The 22,709-nt window shown below is 33.2% G+C and overlaps 3 protein-coding genes and 1 long non-coding RNA gene across 5 annotated transcripts; 2 read left to right on the top strand and 2 right to left on the bottom strand.

The window, feature by feature from the left end:
- The first annotated feature begins 127 nt into the window (after nt 1–127).
- LOC114401865 (glycerol-3-phosphate acyltransferase 1-like) lies at nt 128–2,596 on the top strand. Its single transcript, XM_028364445.1, has 2 exons — nt 128–1,058; nt 1,590–2,596. The coding sequence occupies exons 1-2, from the start codon at nt 327–329 to the stop codon at nt 2,475–2,477; spliced, it is 1,620 nt and encodes a 539-aa protein (XP_028220246.1). The 5' UTR covers nt 128–326; the 3' UTR covers nt 2,478–2,596.
- Nucleotides 2,597–5,048: 2,452 nt separating this feature from the next.
- On the top strand, nt 5,049–8,265 carry LOC114401856. Its single transcript, XM_028364438.1, has 2 exons — nt 5,049–5,270; nt 6,008–8,265. Exons 1-2 carry the CDS (start codon nt 5,176–5,178, stop codon nt 8,031–8,033), a joined length of 2,121 nt encoding a protein of 706 aa, XP_028220239.1. The 5' UTR covers nt 5,049–5,175; the 3' UTR covers nt 8,034–8,265.
- Nucleotides 8,266–10,125: 1,860 nt separating this feature from the next.
- Nucleotides 10,126–15,273, bottom strand: LOC114401842 (conserved oligomeric Golgi complex subunit 5-like). Of its 2 annotated transcripts, XR_003664373.1 has the most exons (4): nt 14,063–15,273; nt 12,358–12,831; nt 10,634–11,707; nt 10,126–10,342 (listed from the first exon to the last, which is right to left on the bottom strand). XR_003664373.1 is itself a non-coding variant. In XM_028364428.1 (3 exons), exons 1-3 carry the CDS (start codon nt 15,143–15,145, stop codon nt 10,769–10,771), a joined length of 2,496 nt encoding a protein of 831 aa, XP_028220229.1. In that variant the 5' UTR covers nt 15,146–15,273; the 3' UTR covers nt 10,461–10,768. The 2 variants fall into 2 exon arrangements, 1 of the variants encoding a protein (XP_028220229.1); XM_028364428.1 differs by lacking the exon at nt 10,126–10,342 and having other exon boundaries at nt 10,461–11,707.
- A 1,853-nt stretch (nt 15,274–17,126) lies between these two features.
- Nucleotides 17,127–18,046, bottom strand: LOC114401852. Its single transcript, XR_003664374.1, has 2 exons — nt 17,911–18,046; nt 17,127–17,456 (listed from the first exon to the last, which is right to left on the bottom strand). It is a non-coding gene; the product is annotated as an uncharacterized LOC114401852 (long non-coding RNA).
- Between the last annotated feature and the right edge of the window lie 4,663 nt (nt 18,047–22,709).

Genomic DNA, 22,709 nt, shown 5'->3' with positions numbered 1-22,709 from the left:
AGCAGTAGCCAAGCTAATATTATCTGGCAACATGTAGAGAGCAGTTGCATGAAAGAAAAAAATGCTACTATTATGGCCAATGCTTACAAACGGTAACAAAAGAAAGAAAGAAAAAAATTGTGGAAGGTGAAGTTAATGCCAGCGGTGTGGTTAACCAAATGCTACAATCACCCTTTTAATGACTCTATAAATATTTTCTGCACTCTTAGCTCTTCACCACAAATATACAGTCCCACTCTTCTTATTCCATTTACTTCTCTTGCCTCTCTTGCTCCTTTTCATCATCATCATCAACCAATTTGAAAAGAAAAAAAAGAAAAAAGAGCATGGTGTTCCCAATGGAGCTCCTGAGGCTTGCAGATTGGATCTTGTACCAGCTGCTTGCTAACTCATGTTATAGAGCAGCAAGGAAAATGAAGAGTTATGGATTCCATTTGGGGTATTTGTCATCTAAACCATCCCTTCAGCCTTCCTCTTTCCCCAGTGTTACCGAATGTGATTGGGAGGGTAGAGGCTCACAAACACTTGTTGCTTGTGGCATTCATAGAGTCCTTTTGAGGTCTCACTCCTTCTTTCCATATTTCATGCTTGTTGCCTTTGAAGGTGGCAGCATTTTAAGGGCACTCCTCTTGCTCTTGTCCTGTCCTGTGTTGTGGATTTTAGACAGTGAGTTAAGTCTTAGGGTCATGACCTTTATAACCTTTTTTGGGCTAAGAACAAGTGTCATGGAAAATATGTCAAGGGCAGTTTTGCCCAAGTTTTATTTGGAGAATCTCAATCTTCATGCTTATGAGGTTCTGGCCTCAGCAGGGTCTAAAGTTGTTTTCACAAGTGTGCCTAGAGTTATGGTGGAAGGGTTTCTAAGGGAGTATTTGAGTGTCGGTGCTGTTGTAGGCACAGAGTTGCACACTGTTGGTTGTTACTTCAGTGGTTTGGTATCTGGTTCTGGCTTACTTGTGAAGCACAGAGCACTCAAGGATTATTTCGGAGACACAAAGCCTGATATTGGAGTTGGAAGCTCTAGTTTTCATGATCATCTTTTCCTCTCCCTTTGCAAAGTAAGTCTCAAGTTAGCTCCACTACTGTTTAACCGCCTCACTAACTGTTTAATTCTTGCGTGTTCAATACTTCAATGTTCTTAAATAAATAATCTTTCACTGTTTCCACAACCCACCAAGGACCTGAGACCTTATTACACGCCTTAATAAAAAGAAAAAACAAAACCATTTAAATTGAAAAAAACAAAGACTAATCAAAGTTCAACATAGTTCTGTACGTATTGTTCTGGTGTACAGTTTTATTTCCCTTTTTGACAAGTTCTGTTAGCACAACATATTATAAATCTATTGCATTTATATCAAGGTTTTAAACTGCAGTCACTGTCTCAATTGTGTCACGGTCTTTAATATTGTAGGAAATTGCGAACAAATATAACCAATGTTTGTTATAATTTTAGTTGACGTTGCGGTTAAAACTGCAGTAACGGATAATATTTTTTAAAAAATCTTTTTAGATAGTAATTTAGTAGACATGATTTTATTAAATCTATTTATGTATTGTGTCTAATTCCAGCTGCATGATAATGACAGGAAGCATATGTGGTGAACAATGAAGAGGGCAAGGGCAACCCAAGCTCAGTGTTGCCAAGGGACAAATATCCAAAGCCCCTAATATTCCATGATGGAAGACTAGCATTCCTGCCTACTCCCTCAGCAACTCTATATATGTTTATGTGGTTTCCATTTGGAATTCTTTTAGCCATTTATAGAATCCTTTTGGGCATTCTACTCCCTTATGGATGGGCACAGGCATTAGGGGTTTGGAGTGGCATAAATATGCAAGTCAAAGGCAATGTCCCTGAAAAGTTAGAACAAAACAAAGGGGTTCTATTTGTATGCTCACACAGGACTCTCCTTGATCCTGTTTTCCTAAGCACATGTTTGGCAAAGCCTTTGACAGCAGTCACATACAGCCTAAGCAAAGTGTCTGAGTTAATAGCCCCTATTAGGACAGTGAGACTAACAAGGGACAGAAAAAAAGATGGTGAAACCATGCAAAGGCTTCTGAAAGAAGGTGATTTGGTGGTGTGTCCTGAAGGAACAACTTGTAGGGAACCATATTTACTAAGGTTCAGCTCACTGTTTGCTGAATTGGCTGATGAGATTGTGCCTGTGGCCATCAATAGTCATGTGAGCATGTTCTATGGGACCACAGCAAGCGGTTTGAAATGCTTGGATCCTATTTTCTTTCTCATGAATCCAAGGCCTAGCTATTATATTGAGGTTCTGGGAAAGGTTCCCAAGGAACTAACATGTGCTGGAGGAAAATCAAGTTGTGAAGTGGCAAACTATATACAGCAACAGTTGGCTTGTGCTTTGGGATTTGAGTGCACCACACTCACTAGGAAGGATAAGTACATGATGCTGGCAGGGAATGAAGGGATCGTCAAACAAGACAAGTGGAGCAAATGCTATTGATAGATATGAAAAGAAAAAAAAAAAGGATTTTCACTTTTCACTTGTATTTTGAAATGCCATATTGTTTTGTACACTTATTTTTTTGGTTGCCATATTTGTGTTTTTTTTCAGCGTTGACATTTATGACTGTGATCTTAATTAACGGGATTAGAGTGTCAAGCAAAGCATATTTATTTACTTTAGGTACACTGTGCTTCTTCTCTAAAGTAACTAGGATTGACTTGACTAGAGGAGGAATCTGGGGCTTATACAACCTACAGGAAATCTATAAGACTTATTTTATTTTATTTTTAAATTGTCTCTAATGTTAATTTTTTTTATCAAGATAACTGTAATTGATTTTTGGTTTTTAGTTAATAAATAAACAAGTCCTATAAATTGTCTCTTTTTCTCTCTTATAAAAATTAGAAAAAATATTTGTATAACCCATATTTTTTTATACATTAATTAGTTCGGCGGAAAGTACTTGAATAGAAAAATGATATGATTAATTTTAATAATTTTAAGAATAATTTTAGAAAAATTAATATAGTCGTTAATAAATTTAATGCCGTTAATTGAAATAATTATTTTTTAACCTTGTGAATTAGTTAAAAGATAATTTTATAATTACTATTTTTTCTCCATACATTAGTTAGGTTAAAATTACTTAAATAAAAAATGATGTGATTAATTTTAAGAATAATTTTAGAAAAATATACCATTGATAATAAATGTAATGTTATTAACCAAATTAATTATTTTTAAATTTTTTGAATTAGTTAAAAGAGTATGCACTTAAATTTTGATAATTTTTTCATTGTGATTATAAATACTTGTAACTAAATTAACTGTATTTAAGTGCATACTTACTGTATTTTTATACAGTACAATGAAAAAAGTTACAAAAATTTAAGTGCATACTTATTTTTCAATATTTATTATTTTTAAGCTTAAGATTATTATCAAAATTGGAATAAATATTAATCGATGGGATTTGCTTTGGACACCAGCATATTTGCTGGTACACCGAGCAAAATTTTGAAAATGCTCATTATACCCCTAGCTTATAAGCAACGGTTTCGTTATTCATTTTGCGTTCGAGCTTGTTTTCATTTTTTGTTCACTGTCATTTGTTTTGTTCGTTCTGTGAGAGGTTATTCACAAGATTTTTTGGTTCGTTGTTGTGTTCTTTGGTGGTTGGTAGACAAGTGGTGGTCGTGGCGGTGACTAGTTTGGTCGATGGAGGTAAGGTGCTAATTTTTTTTTGTAATACAAAAGGATTGATAATCCGTAAGTTAGATTAGTTTTACGGATTTATAATCCGTAAAGTTAATTCAACTTACTGGTTGAAAATCCATATACTATTTAATATGTATACTACTTACGAATTAGTAATTCATAGAAAATATATGGATTGACAATCCGTAAACTTTATACAGATTATCAATCCGTAAGAAGTATATGGATTGTTAGTCCATATGAAACATACGGATTCTCGATATACATATTGTTTTTAATTTTGTTTTTAATTTAAATGTTTTTTTTAATTTTTTATTTTTTTAGTTAGAAAAATTACAATTGATAATTATAAAACTTTTAAATATATATAATCAGAATATTTATTTGATAGTTATAGTTTTACGAATTTTTTTTATATAATTTTAAAAATATATTATTAATATACTTTATCATCATATTCTATATATATATATATATATCATGATTTTTAATATATACATCTATGTTAGGGTGTCTAGATTTTAGGTTAATCATTATGTTTTTTATTTTATTTCATCATGTATTGAATCTTCTATTAAATGAAATGATATAATTTTCTTTTTCTAAAAAACATATGATTTCTAATAAAAAATTTATATGAATGATTTTTTAACTCATGTTGCTAAGTACTAGTTAACAAGACTCATACTGATTTTTTTGGTAAAAATAAAAGACTCATACTAAATTTCATAAAAAAAAGACTCACACTAAACTATAAATTATTGATTTTTATAATAATTATATCACTAGTAATTTCTGATTTTGTTTTATGCCAAGGGAAGCAACAACCATTTCTGATTAATTGATATGTAAGAGTTTTTTGACTGATTGATCGTGCTTGTCCTTAAACTGCCAAACCTAACAAAATAGAAAGTTGTTATTAAAATTTACGTTAAGAATGCATTAAAAATCACAATGACAGTGTATTAACGATATCTTTTAAAGAAAACCTTCATTTTTTAATCTCGATATTGAAATTCTCGAAAGAAAAAAAAATCCCGCCAAGAGTTAACTTTCTATTTTATTTTATTTTTGTTACAAATGAGAGAAAAAAGTTAAGTTTCTAGTTTCTATGCATCACAGGACTAGAAGTATAATATTTTAGTCATTGGAAAAACGTAGAGTCAGAGACTAATAAGAAGACTGGTATTCAAATTAAGGAAAGCTTACAAGTTCCTACCTAACATTATTGGAATATGAAAAGCTGCTCATAAGTCATAATCGACCACTGATTAAGAAGAAAATAAGAATATAAAAATGAATACATTCTTTACCATACATGCAATAATGCACAGCCTGTAATATGAAGAAAAAAAGGCAAATAAAGTAGTACTCCAGTGATTGCATTTCAGTGAAGTTGTAGTCACCGTATTATACACTTAGTGTTGACCTCTTGCTCATCCTGCACACAGCAAATTGGATTCATTGCCACACTTTGATGGCGGTTTCAAGTGAAACTCAGCTTGATGGCAAACCATCTGGCCCTCCCAACTTGAGAAGCCTCACTTGGAGGGACCTTATTAATTCTAGTTGGTCAGTATCAGTAGTCAGTAGCCACTTCAATTCTCATATTAATCTACTCTTTCACTCATATATTTGATGATCCTAGATAACACTTTATCAGTGTTTGTTAGGCTTCAGATGCCAATTTTTTTTTAGTGTAGCAATAGCATCATAGCATGCGTTATTTCTTGTTTTTTTAAGTCTCAGTTTTTGTTGATCAATTTTGAGGATGTCAGCTCTATGGGTTCTAACACGGTTATAAAGTTGCAAACTTTACTAAATGAGTGTGCATGGTTTTTTAGGTTACTGGTTCTAAGTATAGGAACCAACATGAAATGGAAAATGATAGTGAAAAGTATGAACTGGATTTTATCTATTGTAATAAAGTGATGACTGGTTGTTTGGATTTGGTAGAATAAGGGTTATAAAATGCTCATTTTGGAGAAATTAGAAAAGAGAATTTCTATAAAAATTGAAGTGTATTTATTTGACAGTCTTATTTTATTTTATTTTCCTATAAGTACTTGTTGATAAATTTATCCAAATAGGCCTTAAAGGCTTTCCAAAACTCCAGAGGTAAATAATGCTTATCTTGTATTAGTTGCGTTATGCTGTCAAAAGGAGATTGCCTTTATGATTTATAAGTTATATTCATGGATACAAATTATATGCCATCCTAAAATCGATGGAAAAAGTACTAATAGTTTTGGTGGCATTTACATTCTTTTATATGTGCGCGTTACTAATAATTATTTTGATCTATGCAGGAAGGATACAAATTATAAACGAGTTGCCATGGCTAGCCTTGTTCGTGCAGTTTACATGCTTGAACTTGATAGACAGGAGAACAGAACACAAGAAAATGCTCTTGCTCCAAGTTGGTGGATTCCCTTCAAGTACAAGCTCACACAAATATTGATTGATGAAAGAGATGAATCCATTTTTGGTGCAATATTTGAATGGGATCGATCTGCAGCATTGGCTGACTTTCTACCAATTAGACCAAAGGGTGCCCCTAAAGCTGTTTTGGCACTCAGAGGAACATTACTCAGGAGCGCTACAAGGCAAAGAGATATTGAAGATGACATCCGTTTTGCTGCTTGGGAAAGCTTGAAGGGATCTTTCAGGTTCAAAGTAACTTTGGAGGCATTACAATCAGTTTCTGGTGCATATGGAAGCAGAAATGTATGCATTGCAGGGCATTCCTTGGGGGCTGGATTTGGTCTTCAAGTGGGAAAGGAACTAGCAAAGGAAGGAATTAATGTGGAGGCACATCTATTTAATCCACCTTCTGTTTCATTAGCCATGAATATTGAATATATTGAAGAAAAGGCTGGATATGTCTGGAATGGACTTAAATCTATGATTACTTCAGGTAGTGAAGCTCAAGTCAGCAATGATGGAGACAAGACTCATGGTATAAGATTGAAGCAAGTGATACAAGGAATACTGGATGCTGGTTTTGGTGTGGGAAATAGGGTTCCTCATTTGTATATTAATAGCAGTGACTATATCAGTTGCTTTTATTTTTATGCTGATGGAACAAGAGAGATCACTGAGGAGGAAAATATGGGTCCTGCATATGGGAAAAACTCAGCAAAGTTGTTTGTTGTCTCTAAGGAAAACCAGGAATTTCTTGAGGCACATAGCCTGAAACAATGGTGGTCAAGTGATGCGGAACTTGATCAGGATACTCATAATAGCAAACTCATAAGCAAGCAACTTAGGTCTTTGAACATTGCTACACCTTCACTAGTATTTTTTTTACTTTATCCACACATTGTTTCATTTGCCATGAGTCACAGTAACATTAGAGAAACGACTGGTTTTGTCTGGAATATACTAAAATCTATGCCTCTTTCAATTGGAAAAGCTCAAGTCAGCAATGATGGAGACAATACTTCAAGTGTTGGTTTGAAGGGTTGGATACCTCAGTTATCTGGCTTGAAGGATGCTGGCTTTTGGGTGAGGAAATGTGTTTCTTATCTGTATGATTACAAGAATGATGGCATGGGAAAAAGGATGGTTGACAAAGAGAATAAGGTTCCTATAAATGAGCAAAACTTGTTTGTTGTGTCTAAGGAAAAACAGAAATTCTTTGCAGCTCGTGGCCTGGAACAATGGTGGCCAAGTGAAGCAGAACTTGTGCAAGTAATCCATAATAGGAAACACATTAGCTGGCAGCTTAGATATTTATACACCAGTACACATTGGGAAGCAACACATTTATTAAGTCCACCTTTTGTGTCACTTGCCATGAGTCTCAGTAATATTGGAGAAAGGGAAGAGTTTGTCTGGAAATGGAATAGTCTTAAATCTATGCTTCCTTCAAGTAGTGAAACTCAAGGGACCGTAAGCAATGATAGACACAAGACTTCAGATGCAGGATTAAAGAGTTGGATACCTCAATTATCTGGCTTGAAGGATGCTAGTTTTGTTTTGAGAAAATGGGTTCCTCATATGTATAGTAACAATACCGACTATATCAGCAGTCAACTTCAATCTTTGTACTCTTCAACACCTTCTCAAGTATCACGCCTATTTAGTAATCTACCATCTGTTTTACCAGACATGAGTCTCAGAAATACTAGAGAGAAGGCAGAGTTTGTCTGTGAAAGTCAAGTCAGCAATGATAAGACTTCAGGTACTGGTCTGAAGAGTTGGATACCTCAATTATCTAGCTTGAAGGATGCCGGTTTTGGAGCGAGCAAATGGATTTCTCAAGTGTATGCTCACGAGAGTAACGGCACAACAGAGAATATAGGTCCTTCTCTGGAAAAGAATGAAGCCTAAGGGGTGGAAACATTGTTGCTAGGGAATAGCATTTGGGCCTTTTGAATCTACTAGATATATGAAAGCATGATGTTATCCAATATTATCTCAAGAGTTTGTAAAAATAAAGTTTTGCCGGGTAACAATATTTTCTTTGACTAAACAGTGCTGAAATTCCAGGTTAACTTGATACTAATTCATTTAAATGCATGGCAGGTTGATCAAACTAATTCTTAAGACAAAAAAGTGTATTTTCTTTGAAATCACAAAACACTCGTACAGATTCACAGCGGAGGCAGTTGAAAATTGAAATGCTTTCTACTTGGATATGTAAATAAGAAAGCTACAAACAGTATAGATGATGATAAAAGAAAAGAAGGGAAAAGTGACAAAGTGAATTGAGGTTTAACATCTATCATATAACAAACAAACAAACTAGAAGGCTATGATTGATAAGCCTGCCTTCAATCTTTAACTACTTTCATTTTTAACTCTTTCTCATCTCCAAAATCACAACATCCTATTAACATCTTATTTTTTTACACGTGATTGCCTAAACTGTTTTTATTTATAAATAAATAAATTTGTATTCTATTAAGAAAAATTCAATCTATTTCTTAAAAGAGTAATCATACATCATGAATCATCTTTTATTTTAAAAATTCCACTAACATTTCTTATTTCTCTCTGTTTTGTCATCCTATCACGTTATAAACTTTATCAAACTTATATTTTTCTTTCTCTTTTTAAGTTTTTCTTTCTCTTTCTAAATGTCTAGTAACATTGTGAATATGCATTAAATATTTTTCTTGTTAAAAAATCATTAAGATATAAAATAACCATTACCAGACAAATTAAAAATAAATATAATACAAATTTATGAGATCATATTTCAAACCTTAGTTTGGCAGATTAACGATTCCAAAAATGGGCAATAAAACCTTTACGGTATGTCTTTTTTTCAAAATTCATGCAGTTGACAATTTTAAATTGTAAATTTTCAATGCAGTTCAATAGAGTAATCAGTAATGCCAAATAAAAGACAGTGATTCAAACTCAAAATGAACATTCAAGAACAGTTCAAGTTCAAGGGAGTGAATCATGATTCCTTGAATAAAATAGACGACCGATTTTCGCACCCCTTCCTATTATAATGGAATCAAGATTTCGGTATATACTTTTTTCTGTCCCAGGTATAACAATAGAGACACGCTTCTATTTTATAAAAAGGAAGTGCGAAAAAATTAGGAAACTTATTTACGCATACAATATCCAAAAACGAAAACGTATTTTCTGTAATTTTTTCGCACCTCTTTTATATAACATAATGTGTTTCCATGTATTTTTCACCAAAAATTAATGGTAAAATTAAGTTATCTTTTTTACTTGAATTAATTTTAAGGACGACACATTATCTTTTTTTTTAACAGTAACCAAATTAATTGTTACATAAATTATTCCTTTTAATTGTAATCAAAATAATCATGAATTGATTTGAAATATAATTTTGTTTTATTTTTTAAAACAAAAAAAAATACATAAAGGAAATATGATTTTGTTGAATTTCAACAAAGATCACAATGAAATTGTGTTTCTATTATATATTTAATAGGGGGTGAGGAGAAAGAAAACATGGTAAGAAGAAGGGATGGAGTATTTGAAAAAAGGGTAAAATTATATTTTCCAAGAATTTTAAAGCTTTGTAGGGAGCAAGAGAAATTATAATAGGAGCCAATAGTAACACCCAATCCAAAAAGGCACCGGATTTGGATGAAACATCCCAACGTTATTTCCCTTCAATGTTAAATGGGCCTCCGTCGCATTTTCTTTTAAGCTTCACTTTAACATTTAACTTTACATTTAATTTAAATCCTCCAACTTATTTCGTGTTATGTTTATTTTTGTCGTTACATTTATTATGAAACTTAATAAAACTCACTCTAACAATGTTATTTAAATTAAACCATTAAAATGGATTTTACGAAGAAAAGCAACTTGGAACTTGGAAGGTTCCTCACTACCATGCTGCGTTTGGTCCTTTCATTTGGCTTTTGCCGTTCCATTTGCTTACTGCAATTTGAAGGTGGTTAAATAACTGTCAGACACACGCCCATTAATCACCAATATATTATCAAGCATTGTATGCGGCAAGACTGGCTTTGACCATTAGGTTTAGCTTGGCACTCCTAAAAAAAGAAAGGCAAAACCGCCCTACGTAACTCCGTTGCTGCTGTTTCAGTTTCACCATGCGGCTGAATATTGAACTCCTTTAGGTCCACAAACTCATGTACTCGAAGTTATAACGTCAAATATTGCGAAGCTGCCACAAACTTGTTGAGAAAAATAACTTGATGAATAGTAAGATAAGAATAGTTTACACTATACATGAAGATATTCGCAGACATACGTAAGACATGATGAAATAATCGAATACTACAGCACTTGTATCTATAATCCATCAAAAGGCTATATTTCTCTACATTAAATATAACAACAAATAATCAAGAAATTCGAGATTAACCAACAACAGTAATTCCATTTAAAAAAGAAAGGAAGGAAGAATAATAATAATAGAAATGAAAAAAGAAAAAAAACATATTAATTCATTTAAATGTTTGTACCTCATGCTTGCTATCAGAAGTAGCAGGCATCTTCCTCATGTTTCCGCAACCAAACTCTTTTCAATAACTTTCAAGAAGCAATATGGGAAGTAGCTGATGTGGTTTAATTTGCTAGACTACATATTATTTACTGGATCATGACTTTGAGGAAGTCTGATCTTTTTCAATCAAAGATGAACCCAATTGAAGCATAAGAGGATAAACAGGACTAAACTCTTTATCTCCTCTGCTCCTCACATTTGCAGCATAATCATCAAGTGTTGCTTTGATGCCCTTCCAGATTTGATCCTCCCATTGAGAATCTAGCCACAATGAATACTGCAATGGTGTTAGTTTGTTCCTTTGCAGTGGTGACTGCAATTCTTCAGGAGCACGGGTGTACAGATGATGAAGTATGACATTTGGTGGTAGATCTTGAAGAAGAGGTGATGACGCAAGCTGGGATGTTTCCAAGAAAATAAGTGGACGAAATGCTCTAAGTGCGCGATATGGTGCACCAAGTTGTTCAACAGGGAACAAATTTTGGCCCACAGCTAGTTCCAATTCAGCCATATCCCTAGCCATCCTCAACTTACCTGATTCTGAAAGTGGTCTCACAAGAGATGCATGTCGGATGAAGAATACTAGAACACGTGAAGCCATACTCTGGACAAGCCTGGTGCATATGTTCTCTGTCCCAGGAGCTGTAGAATTTCTGGAAGGCAACAACCTAGACAGAAACTCACTGCGAAAGTGAAGAATACACTTCTGGAGCTCCTCCATGTAAGGTGATGCATTGTTGTCCATAGCAGCATCCATACCGAGCACTCCAAAGTTATGATCATGTATTTGTAATATGCAAGACTCAAGACGATCCAGCATTGCCTGGAATAAAGCTGTTACAGAATCACAGGCAACACCATATAGAGCACCTAATGAAGCAGACAACACATCTGCAGCAATACTGGGCATTCCTTTAAGTATAGATGATATCCGTGTATGAACATCTTGCAGATGCTGACACAATGTAAAGTTCTTGAGCTGTGCTGGTGTTGCGGGACCACCCACTTGACGTGATTCAGGACCAGTGGATATCTGCCATAACAATGAGAATGAATAATTAAAAGATTAGAAACTATGCTTCTATAATATTCGTCCTCCCTTTTCTTGAATAAATTGGACTTTGGGATTCTATATATTGCATACACAAAGAAAAAGGGGAAACAATGCCTTTAGGTTCCAGAGAAAACATACAGCAACAGTAGTAATTACCTATCTCCAGTCATTATGTCTCACCATATCATGACAGGTGACAACACTTCAGGTAGTAATATTGGTAAAAATATTATATAAGTCTAGCCAAAATATTAATTACTTAACACACTGAAAAACAAAATGAGCAAGCAAGTTAAATAATTGAATGGTTGCTGATTACTACAATGTGATACAGTACAAGGCCAATAATACAATACACATATAAACTCATCAATGAAAGAACACACGATATTCTTTATGCATGCAGTTAACAGTGTCATGATTAACTGCACTCAACATGACTTTCCTTCTTCTGTGAATCCATTATTTCCTTGTAATAAAATATTCTTTATTCCAAAAATATAAGTAGTTATATAACAGCTAATTTGATAGCCTTCCTGAAAACCCATGAGCTAGATAGCATTGAATTCATTTCTAAGCCAATAAACAGCACACAACACCTTAGATCCAATAAAGTCATTTCTGTTTACCTGGTATTCAGCTCGTTCTGCAAGAAGAATTAACACCTTGCCAATTTCACGCAAAACAAGAAGAGTTAAGCGTGCATCCACCTGAACAGCTTCTATCTCTTCCTGAATGCGTGATATAATTCTTGATATTTGTTCCTTGGAGGGAACACTACCACGACTGGACATTGGAAATACAGAATTCACAAGATCTGAAAGGCGACTCAAGCAATGAGCCAAAAATGCATTCTGGAATATTTCAACAGCTGAAATTATCTGCTCTTTTCCAGACGAATTGATAGCTGGTAACACTCCTTTGACATCTGTGTCATGTGAAATTCTTTCAAGTAGATTCTCTATCATGGAGTAAAGCTTTGGATATCCCATTGTAAAAATCTCTTTAACAAAACTTGATGCGGTGAAAGCAGACTTCATTTGGCTTGCAAAAGCCTTTGTAATGGCCTCCCACACTCGATCTGTTAGCATGGGATCACCTTCCTATGCAGCAGCAATCAACATCAAAAAAAGAGAGAGAGAAAAACAATAGAAAATAAGAAAGTGTGAGCAGTAGCTAGAATAAGTATGATCTGATGAATCTTCCTTGGTAAGAACTCAATACTGTAAAGTATAATAGATCATGAAGACCCACACCCCTATGAACTAGGAAGTCCATTGAATCTGTTTATTTGCACATGATATAAGATCACAATTTTTTCAAAATCTAGGGTAAAAGACCTTATTAAAAAAATCAATGCAACTTCTTCATACATCTAACATATTGATCTCTTTATTGCACTCTGAATACATACAGAGGAGTAGATTTTCAAAAGATTGCATATTGATCTCATCTCATCCAAAATCCATCTAGTAGTGTTTAATGCATCAGAAGAGAACGGGCAGGCATGATTTTTTACAATTTCTCTACTCTGCATCCTATACAACTCTTTTGAAGAGAGAAAGGCTGTGACTGTATAATGTTGCATAAAGCTGGAAGCCTATTAAACACAGAAGAGAAACAACAAGCAATCACCCTTGATCTCCTTACTCCCTCTTCACTTATGTATAGGCAGTACAGTATAGCACAATTCACTCCTTGGCATCTGTTTACAGCATACCAGGGGAAAAGAAGACCACAAAAAGGAAAGATTTGGAAGGCTGGCAACATGGTTTGTATTGCACAGCAAATACTTGATTGAGACAAAAAACATGAAATATTGCAGTCTTGCCTTCTTGTGGTCTCTAACATTTATAGATAATAGATCTATTAAACCAGTGCAATAGATACAAAGATCTTGTCATGTCAGTCTCTTCAGAACCAAATGAAAACACACGTACATAAATTAACAATTATTGACTCAATTCAAACTTCTAATATGATCCTCAGTTTCTTCAATACACTAATCAAACTGGGTGTCAAAAACTAAAAGTAAACCTGTTTGGGCTAACAATTTCCAAACTTCAATTCAAGATTTGGCTGACCATTTTGCATAAGCTAAAGCCACAGGATATTCGTTACACAATTATGTTGGTAAATCAATTCTACGAGAGAAGCACCCCCAATATAATCACAATACTATCTATCATCTACACATCAAACTTGGGCATTCAGATGAAAAACAATAATTTCTAGAGTCGTGGGATGGATGCCGATGAGCATATAGGAATCCAAGGCAAGCAACAACATAATTTCCTTCTGATAACAACTAAAACAATAACCAATGAGCCTCACCTGAATGGCCTCATCAAGCAACAAAACATGGGTAAAGGGATCACGTTTCTTGGAGAGCACCCTCTGCAAATGCCACACAGCAACAGCAATGGAATGCAACTGATCCATGCAATTCCCCAACCTATGCCAGAGAGCCTCTCTAGCCTTAGCCCCTCCTCCAATGTGGGGCGTTCCAGAGCCCCTAATCCCACCGGGACCGTACCCGCTTCCACCCGAAATGGTCTTCATATCCAACGCCACAGTAACACTCTTAGCACCCAAGCCCTTATACTTATTCACCACCTGCTCCACAGTGACCTTCAATTCCCCGAGATTGTAGAAAACCTGCAACCCGGTCCCAACCTCTGCCTGGTTCAACCCATCCATTCCGCGTTCCAGAACCTTCATCGCCACGCTGCGAAGCAAATCTCCGGTCTCCCTGACCCAATTGAGCTCTTCGTCGACGGCGTCGATGCCGGAGAGGTCGTACTCGTCGCAGAGGCTGAGGATCTCGAAGTGGAGCTGGGCGGCCTTGGCGAGATCGAGTTTTTCGGGGTCAGGGGCGGCCATGAGGTCGCGGAGCTTCTTCGAGAGGCGGAGGGCGCGGATGGAGTGCTGGAGGAGCTCCGTGGTGCGGTGGAGGTTGGAGAGCTGGGCGGTTTTGGCGGCGACGGAGCGGTGCGGGTCGGAGAGCTCGGAGCGGAGGCGGCGGACGGAGGACTGGAGAGAGGAGAGCGCGGATCGGAGGGTGGAGAGGGCGTGGTCCGCGTGGTGGAGGGACGAGAGCTGCGAGAGGAGATCGTGATGCCGCGAGAGGACTTCGGAACGGAGCTGGTTCTCGAGGAGGCGGATCGCGTGGTGGAGCTTCTCGGCGGTGGAGGCCGGGGAGCCGGAGGAGAGGGCGGCGGAGGAGAAGGAGGTGGAGGAGAAGGAAGGGGAGAGGAAGGCGGAGAAGATGGGATCCGAGGCCAGGGAGTCTAGGGCGGATGAGGTGGTGGTTGTGGCGGTGGCGGTGGTGGAGGAGGAGTTTTTGAAGGTGGAGAGGCGTTGCATCGGAGATGCGCCGGTGGAGACCGGCGTCCTCGCCGCCGCTGGTGACGCCATTGTGATTTTTGTTTTCGCGAGCGAGCGGCGAAGATCGTTTAGTCTAGTACTAGTACAGACACTGGGATTGGATAGTTAGTTAGTTAGTCTCTCTATTTCTTTTGTTTTATGTCACTTCTTTCTTCTTGTAATTGTGTTGTGTCTGGTTTTTTTTTTTTTATATAATTTAGTTAGCACTTATATGTGATTTTGTTAATGATTTTTGTTTGAATTTAGTATCCTTGCTTTTTAATTAACAATGGATTTTTTTGTTCAATGCGAAGTTAAGTGTTGAAGATAAAATTAAGTGTGATATTTTGATTAAGGAGATTTTAAGTGAAAGTAAGTTTAAAATGATTTAATGCATGTTTTGATTAAAACTAGGATAGTTCAAAGGACTCCATAAAAAAAATAGTTCAAACAACTTTTACTTTAAAAATAATAAATAATGTGTTTGGATAACATATATGAATTAATTTTACTTCATAAATAATGGTGATACTGGGAGAAAGTAAGAATAATTATTTTATATTTTATTTTCATCATATAAATTTAATTAATTATTTTTTTTATCATAAATCTAATCCAAAGTCCAAACACAGTAAAAGTCTATGTTTTGGGTTCCGTTTGTTGACCATGAAAGCACTTCACTCAAAGCAACACCTTTCTATCCTTCGTATCTTTTAGCGCCAATGTATTTTTTATTTTCTGGGGTTCAAATAACTATCTGTTCAAAATAGAATTAAATTGAATCTCCAACACCTAATTCTTTTTTTTGCACATCTCTAACACCCCTAATTCTGTCAAACTAGATTGTTATTTCGTGGAGATGATAGATGGATTTGGATTACAGATAGCTCCAATAATTTTTCAATAACTTCTACATGCAAACTGATTGAAAACTAGGCTAGGAGTTTTTCAAACTATGAAGCACCAAACTTTAACATGGACAAGGAAACAAACATGCACTTAAACATCTCTAATGAAATAAAATATTAATATCTAATAACAAAATATATGAATTAATGATATATTGATATTCTTAAACAAATATTATGTTTTTAAGTATAAAAAATAATAACTTAGGTGTTTAAGTAAAAAAAGTATTTTTTAAATTAGACACGTAATAAGAAAGATCAGTCAAAAACATGTCTGACACACTAACATTTCAAACAAAAGAAGTATTAGTGTTCCATAGTTCTCAAATATCCAATCCAATTCAAATATTTTGATGAAGTTTTGGTCTTGTAAGATTCCTCCCAAAGTGTTGATATTTTTGCGGAGTCTTCTACAAAACAGACTTCAAATGTGTGACCAGTTACAAAACTCCTGCGTGTTTTGTAATGAAGTTGTTGAAGACTGCCATCATCTATTTTACATATGCCATGTGAATGTGATCTCTGAAATCTGGCGTGCTATTTTTAGCTGGTTGGGTATTGTGTTTGTAATGCCTCATAACATTAAGCAATTGTATGTCCCAATGAGGAGGTGTTTTGTAGGAAGAAAAGCAATAAGAATGAATATATTCTGTGGCATATATGCAACATGTTGATGTATTTGGATCACCATAAACTCTATTATCTTCAAAAATAAATCCTTCACTGCTATGGACTTGATAGCACACATTAAGGTTGTGTCATGAAACTGGATGTTTTATAAAAGAGTAATTTTTTTGGTTGAGGTACTAAAAAGGGATATTGTTTGGCTCTGCTTTTTTGTTTTGGCATGTTGTTATATTGTACACCTTGTAGTCTTGTACAGAACAGTTGTAATACCTCTTCTACTTATAATATCAATATACTTTTCCCTTTTAAAAAAATTAGATTTTTATTTATAATTTTAAATTTAACTTATTTTCAATGAAATACAAGCACGATTGTCTTCTCTTTCTCTTTTACTCCGACGAATTCATATCACTACGAGCACACTGATCACATATTATTTTAAATAGCCAAGTAATTGATTTCCATTCATTTCACCCGACATTTAAAACAAAATAAAATTATAGTTTGAATATTAATATAGATATTGCAATTACAATTCATCACCGAAAGAACACTTATTTTTCTCGTAAAATTGGTAGTTCCACAATGTAATTTCACTCGAAGTGGTAATTTTTGCATTTACAAATATAGAAACCAGTCCTCTTCTCCCAATAAATAATAATAAATGAAGCAGTCAAATCTCTCCAGCATATTTGTTCACCAAACAGTTTCTCATACTATTTTTACAATGGGAAAGAAAAGTACGAGGAAGAGACAAAAAATGTAATGGTAGGGAAATTTGTTCTCCAGAATTCATAGTTTATGCTCTTCAAATTATTCATTCCAACCTATAAACGTGAAAATATATCAAACTACATATATGATCATTCATCATCTCGTATCTTCCAATTTGGTGTGAAAACTAAGCTTTCAAATTATAAAACAGAGCAAGATGGGAATGTCAAGAAGAAATTGAGCAGAAAATATGTCATGGCAACTTTGCAAGCTTAATTTCTGTGCATTTACTAATCAGAAACCTGTAAATAAATACAATTGAAGCAAAGTAATAATGAAAAAGAATGAATGAAATAACAATATCAGGAGAATTTTTTCTATAAATATTTATTGGAGAAGAAACTAAAAAAAAAAAAACTTATTTTGTAAGGTGAAATTAGCTAAATCATCTTTTTCTGATGGAAGAAGCCAAAGGGTGGTGGTGGTGATTCAGAAGTGGCAGCCACAACAAAGGTAGAAGAAGCAGAGGGTGGAGACAAGAACTACAGCCTCAGCCGCGTAGAGTACCTTGAAAACGACGGTGTCCATGATGGTCGTTTGAAGATCCAGTCGTTTCCACCGAAACGGCCACGACACCTTCTTCAACCACAACTTGCTCCTCTTCTTCTTCTTCTTCTTGTTCTTGTCCTCCATCATCTCTCCCTCTTTCTCTATTATGTAATTTGGACACAAAGAATAAGAGTATGAGCTGTTGTTTATATATAGAATATTGGGATGCTTTGGATGCTTCAAAGACAAGGATGTTTTGCTGGCCCATGAATAGGTTGAACCGTTGAACCCTAAACAATTACTATATCACTTTATTATGAACTCTGCTTTTGTCACATTTCTCAATCCAACACTTTGGTCTCAATCATTAAAAAATTCCACCAATCTTGTTCCCGATTTTTAGTTTCCGTTGTATCATAGATAATTAACTAGTTTTAGAAATTGTATCAAAGATTTAAAAGCTTGTTAAAGATGAAGGGAGATATAAAAGTCTTCTCTTATTGAATAACTAACTCTATCAATTCGATTTGATATAGAATAAGATCGAATACCATATATCATTTGTCACGAATTAATTAGAAAGAATCATAGCCACATGAGAAAGAAAGTAAATATGATTTTTATCCCATTTTTAAAAAATGAGTATTTAAACTTGCGATACATTACTGCAGGGAGCATATCTTACGAGTTATTATTGTGAATAATAATAAAAGTATTAAATTACAATTATTAGATTAAAATTATATAGACTCCTCGTATATAATCTGATACATATTTTTAAGACAAATTAGACATATATATACCTCCCGTTAGTAATTAAAGTTGAGATTTGCGGATAAAGACTATTAATATAAAAATAAATTTTAAAATGATTAATAATTTGATAATTGTAAAAATACAAATATTAAATAATGATAACGTCATGTTTTATAAAAAAATTATAACAAAAGATATTCTAATATTTAATGAGAGTGGAAATTTATAATAATATAGAGGTTGGTAAATGAATTGGATCAAATCACATTAAATTATGTTTGTAATATTTCTCTTAAATGTTTTTAGATGCTGAAAAAATGATTTTAATTTTAGTTCCTATTTTTCTTTATTATTTTGACCTTTCACTTTATAGAGATTTATGTTTGTTTAGGGCTTAATACAATTCTCATCATTTATCCAGATTTAGGATCAATTATTAAAGCATAGATAAAGTTTTTCACTTTATTGTTTATATTTTAAATTATATTATTATTATTATTCTATTAAGTGATGGTGTGATATGATAAATGAAAAAAATGTCATTGTTTAATAAAATAAAAATAATTAATAGAAATAATAAAAACTGTACATGTACATAAAATTGTTTAAGATCCAGAAACATATTTAAATATTTTCTTACTTATTGATTATATACGTACGTATGTATGCAAAGAAAAATGAAAGGTACTATTCCCTTGCAAACACGAAAAGTAATGTGATATTTCCAGCAAATCTCACCTTTGTATAATTGAATTTATCTATACACAAAATCCCACAATCCAATATTAATTTTGTATAATTGATTTTGTTTGTTTATAAATCAAGACAACTTCGTTACTAGAAAACATTTTTGCAGAGATATTTATAGTTTTCTTTTGGTTGCGTGGAGCAACTTGCTTCCCGCGTTGTTGTCGTGCACTGCATGATGATAAGACTTGACCTGGCTTGGTAACAAGGGTGCGAAGAATTAACAAAGTTGTATAATGTATATAACTAGCAAGTGCAAGTCTCAAATTAACAAAAAATCAGCAAAAAGAAGAAGAAAAAAGAGGGGAGCTAGCGTTTCACTTTTATTGATTAATGTTGCAATTCTGATACGTTGATATAAATAAAATGGAGGTGAGAAAATAATGTCCAGGTTATATTTTATGGTTAATGGTCTTACGAAATATATTAGAAACAACTGATCTGTATATTTTAAAACTTTCGTCTTTTATTAAACCATTCTTAAATTAGGATTACGCCCTAATATGCATACCTTTCCTTGTTAAACTGCTCCTACTTTTACTCTATTAGAGGTTGATATATAAGTTGACATATAATTTTTGGAAGACATGCATGCCTAGAATCTCATAATATTCAATTGTTACTATGACCGAGTTTGAATAGAATCAACTTATAAAAAATAAGAAAGTAAAATGAATTAAAAAAAATTATTAATTAAAATCAAGATAATGATTTACATTTATTATATAGGAGTAGATTTGTATTTTGTAAGTATGATGCCAGAGTTCATATATATACGTAAGAGTTTATAAAAAAGACAAAAACTATTTTCATAATTTTCATTAAGCTCTTGTGAAATATTTTCTAACACTATTATATTTATTATCTTCAGAATTATAATTACTATATTATAATATAAATAATAATGTTAGAAAATATCCAATTCTGAAAAGAAAAAAAAAATCCAAAGATGTCTTTTCTTGAGAAAAATCTTAAAATATCTATATAAAATATCTTCGAGTTTTATTTCAATTGACTTCGGTGCAAAAGATTTTATTATAAGTTACTCATGTATTATCGTGTCATCAAACAAAATATTTTGAAATTGTTATTAAAGAGTTTCTTAACAAATTAATAATGCCCAATTAAGTGAAGTATAAAATAAATTAATGAAGTAATCCATCAAAATCGAATCTAATATTTTTTTTATTCATGACTTCTATATATTATATTATCTCAACATATATTAAAATTAGCTCAGGAATTGGACAGATTCCAACACTTTATGCTTTATTCCACATCATAATTTCTTTTATTTGCATTGAAAAATGGAATTACGTACTGATTGGAACATTTTTCTTTTGTTCTCCGTGTAAAGTACAAGAACATTTCTCTAGTTATTAATTATTATTAATTGTAGTAGTAGATGACATTAGTGTTATTTTCATTGAAACAACATCGTGTGAAATGTACATGTTATGTGTTGGATATCCTTTCTACATTTGTCCATAACTTTATCTATCAAGTCCTTTTTTCTTGTATTTTCAGCAATTTTCTCATTGAACTGTGTTGTCAAAAGACAAATTGACATTATTTCATTGGTTCCCTAATTTCACTTTGGTATGGTCGTCCCTCCAAAATGGGTCAATCAAGTGGTCCCACATACTCATGTCCACTTATGCTTAGACGTTAGCTAATCGTTGTTTACTTGGTTTCTCTAACTACATATGCCAATTTGCAATGCATAACGGCTAGTATACCAGTAAATGACTAATGACCGTTTCATAAACGTTATCATTATTTGATAATCATAGACGTTATTACATATATGTAAAAAAAAAGAAGACCGTTTCTCATAAAGGTACGTAGCAAGATATTTGACATTTGGCACTTTTAGAATTTTGTTGTGACGTTTTTCCTAAGAGTTTCTTCAAGTTTTACTTTTGAATTTCATAAAAATATAGTTATCTTCTGGGGATTATCCATTAAAAATTACAGAAAATTTAATAGTTTTTTCTATGAATATGTAGTTTTCGGCGAATTAATTCTCTCATGCATAGACATATTTGTTAAAAATCTAAAATAATTTATATTGATAAAAAAATTATTTGATTATGTAAATAATTAAATCAATATTTTGTCAAATTATTTATTACATATGTGCACTATTTTTGCTAATCTCATTCAAAATCAATTTTTTTTAATTTAATTATATAAATTAAATCAAAGTCACATAAACATCGGTCGCTAATTCTGCAGCAAAGTAACCATCTTTTATATTCATATCAGCAACCGAGTCTGATTTATAATTTGCGACTGCATTGATGTCCCTAATTAAAACACTATTTAAAGCGCCACACAGAGACCGAATAATATCATTTGCTGAAAACTTTAAAAATAGCTGCCAATCCAGAAATCAGTTGCTGGGTGTCTAAAAACAAAAACAAAAACACATAGAAATAGCGGCTAAAAACTTTGGTCGCTAAATGACAACAATTTATTTCTCATATATAAATATTAAAACAATAGCATTCTTGTAATTTAAAAATAAAAATAAGAAATGTTTGAATTATTTTTCTTGAACAAAATTTAATTTGTTGCATATTACACAACTAAATTTAGGGTATAACAAATGTTCTATTACTACATATACTGCAACATTTAAAAGAATTGCATGCCCATGATTTTAAAATTAAGGCATTAATTTTTTGCTGTGTCGATACATGACTTTGTGTGTGTTTTTGTTTTAACTACTTTAATTATTAAAAGTTCTCAAAATCAAAGGTAAAATTTACAAGACCTTTGTTATTGTGAAATACTATCAAATTTTATAAACTCTATTGTTAAACATTATCTTTGTATAGAAATCGTCATGGTTTGGATTTTATATTATTAAGAATGCTTTTATTGAAAATTAGTTACTTGTGAAAGTTATACGTACATATATATAACCTGAACTATCTTTATCTTGTTTATTTTATATATAACCTGATTCATCGCTTTATTCGATCTTAATTATCATAACAAATTAAATATGATCAAGGAAAGTTGGAGTTATTATTCTTAAAATTTATCAAAACAACTAAGGTGCCTTTCCAAGGATTGCTCCCTGCACCATACTCTTATTTAGAAATATAAATTTTAAGACATGCACGGGCCAATTTGTTCAAACCATTCCCAATCAGATCCACCTCATTATTATATATATATATATATATATATATATATATATATATATATATATATATACAAACACACTAGCAGTTTTCACTAGGTTAATGACATCAAATTCTTCAAGTAAAATAGCAAGAGAGTCCATTAAAATCAGAGGCATC

The sequence above is a fragment of the Glycine soja genome, chromosome 2 (assembly GCF_004193775.1).
Source record: "Glycine soja cultivar W05 chromosome 2, ASM419377v2, whole genome shotgun sequence".
In the NCBI taxonomy this organism is placed as follows: domain Eukaryota; kingdom Viridiplantae; phylum Streptophyta; class Magnoliopsida; order Fabales; family Fabaceae; genus Glycine; species Glycine soja.
This window is presented reverse-complemented; position numbering and strand designations above follow the sequence as displayed.

Excerpts from the sequence above, each read along its gene's own strand:
- LOC114401865 (XM_028364445.1), top strand. The coding sequence starts at position 327 with ATGGTGTTCCCAATGGAGCTCCTGAGGCTTGCAGATTGGATCTTGTAC. Across the intron at positions 1,059-1,589 it reads TTTTCCTCTCCCTTTGCAAA|GAAGCATATGTGGTGAACAA; the intron begins GTAAGTCTCAAG and ends TGATAATGACAG.
- LOC114401856 (XM_028364438.1), top strand. The coding sequence starts at position 5,176 with ATGGCGGTTTCAAGTGAAACTCAGCTTGATGGCAAACCATCTGGCCCT. Across the intron at positions 5,271-6,007 it reads GACCTTATTAATTCTAGTTG|GAAGGATACAAATTATAAAC; the intron begins GTCAGTATCAGT and ends TGATCTATGCAG.
- LOC114401842 (XM_028364428.1), bottom strand. The coding sequence starts at position 15,145 with ATGGCGTCACCAGCGGCGGCGAGGACGCCGGTCTCCACCGGCGCATCT. Across the intron at positions 12,832-14,062 it reads TGCTTGATGAGGCCATTCAG|GAAGGTGATCCCATGCTAAC; the intron begins GTGAGGCTCATT and ends GCTGCTGCATAG. Across the intron at positions 11,708-12,357 it reads CAGAACGAGCTGAATACCAG|ATATCCACTGGTCCTGAATC; the intron begins GTAAACAGAAAT and ends TTGTTATGGCAG.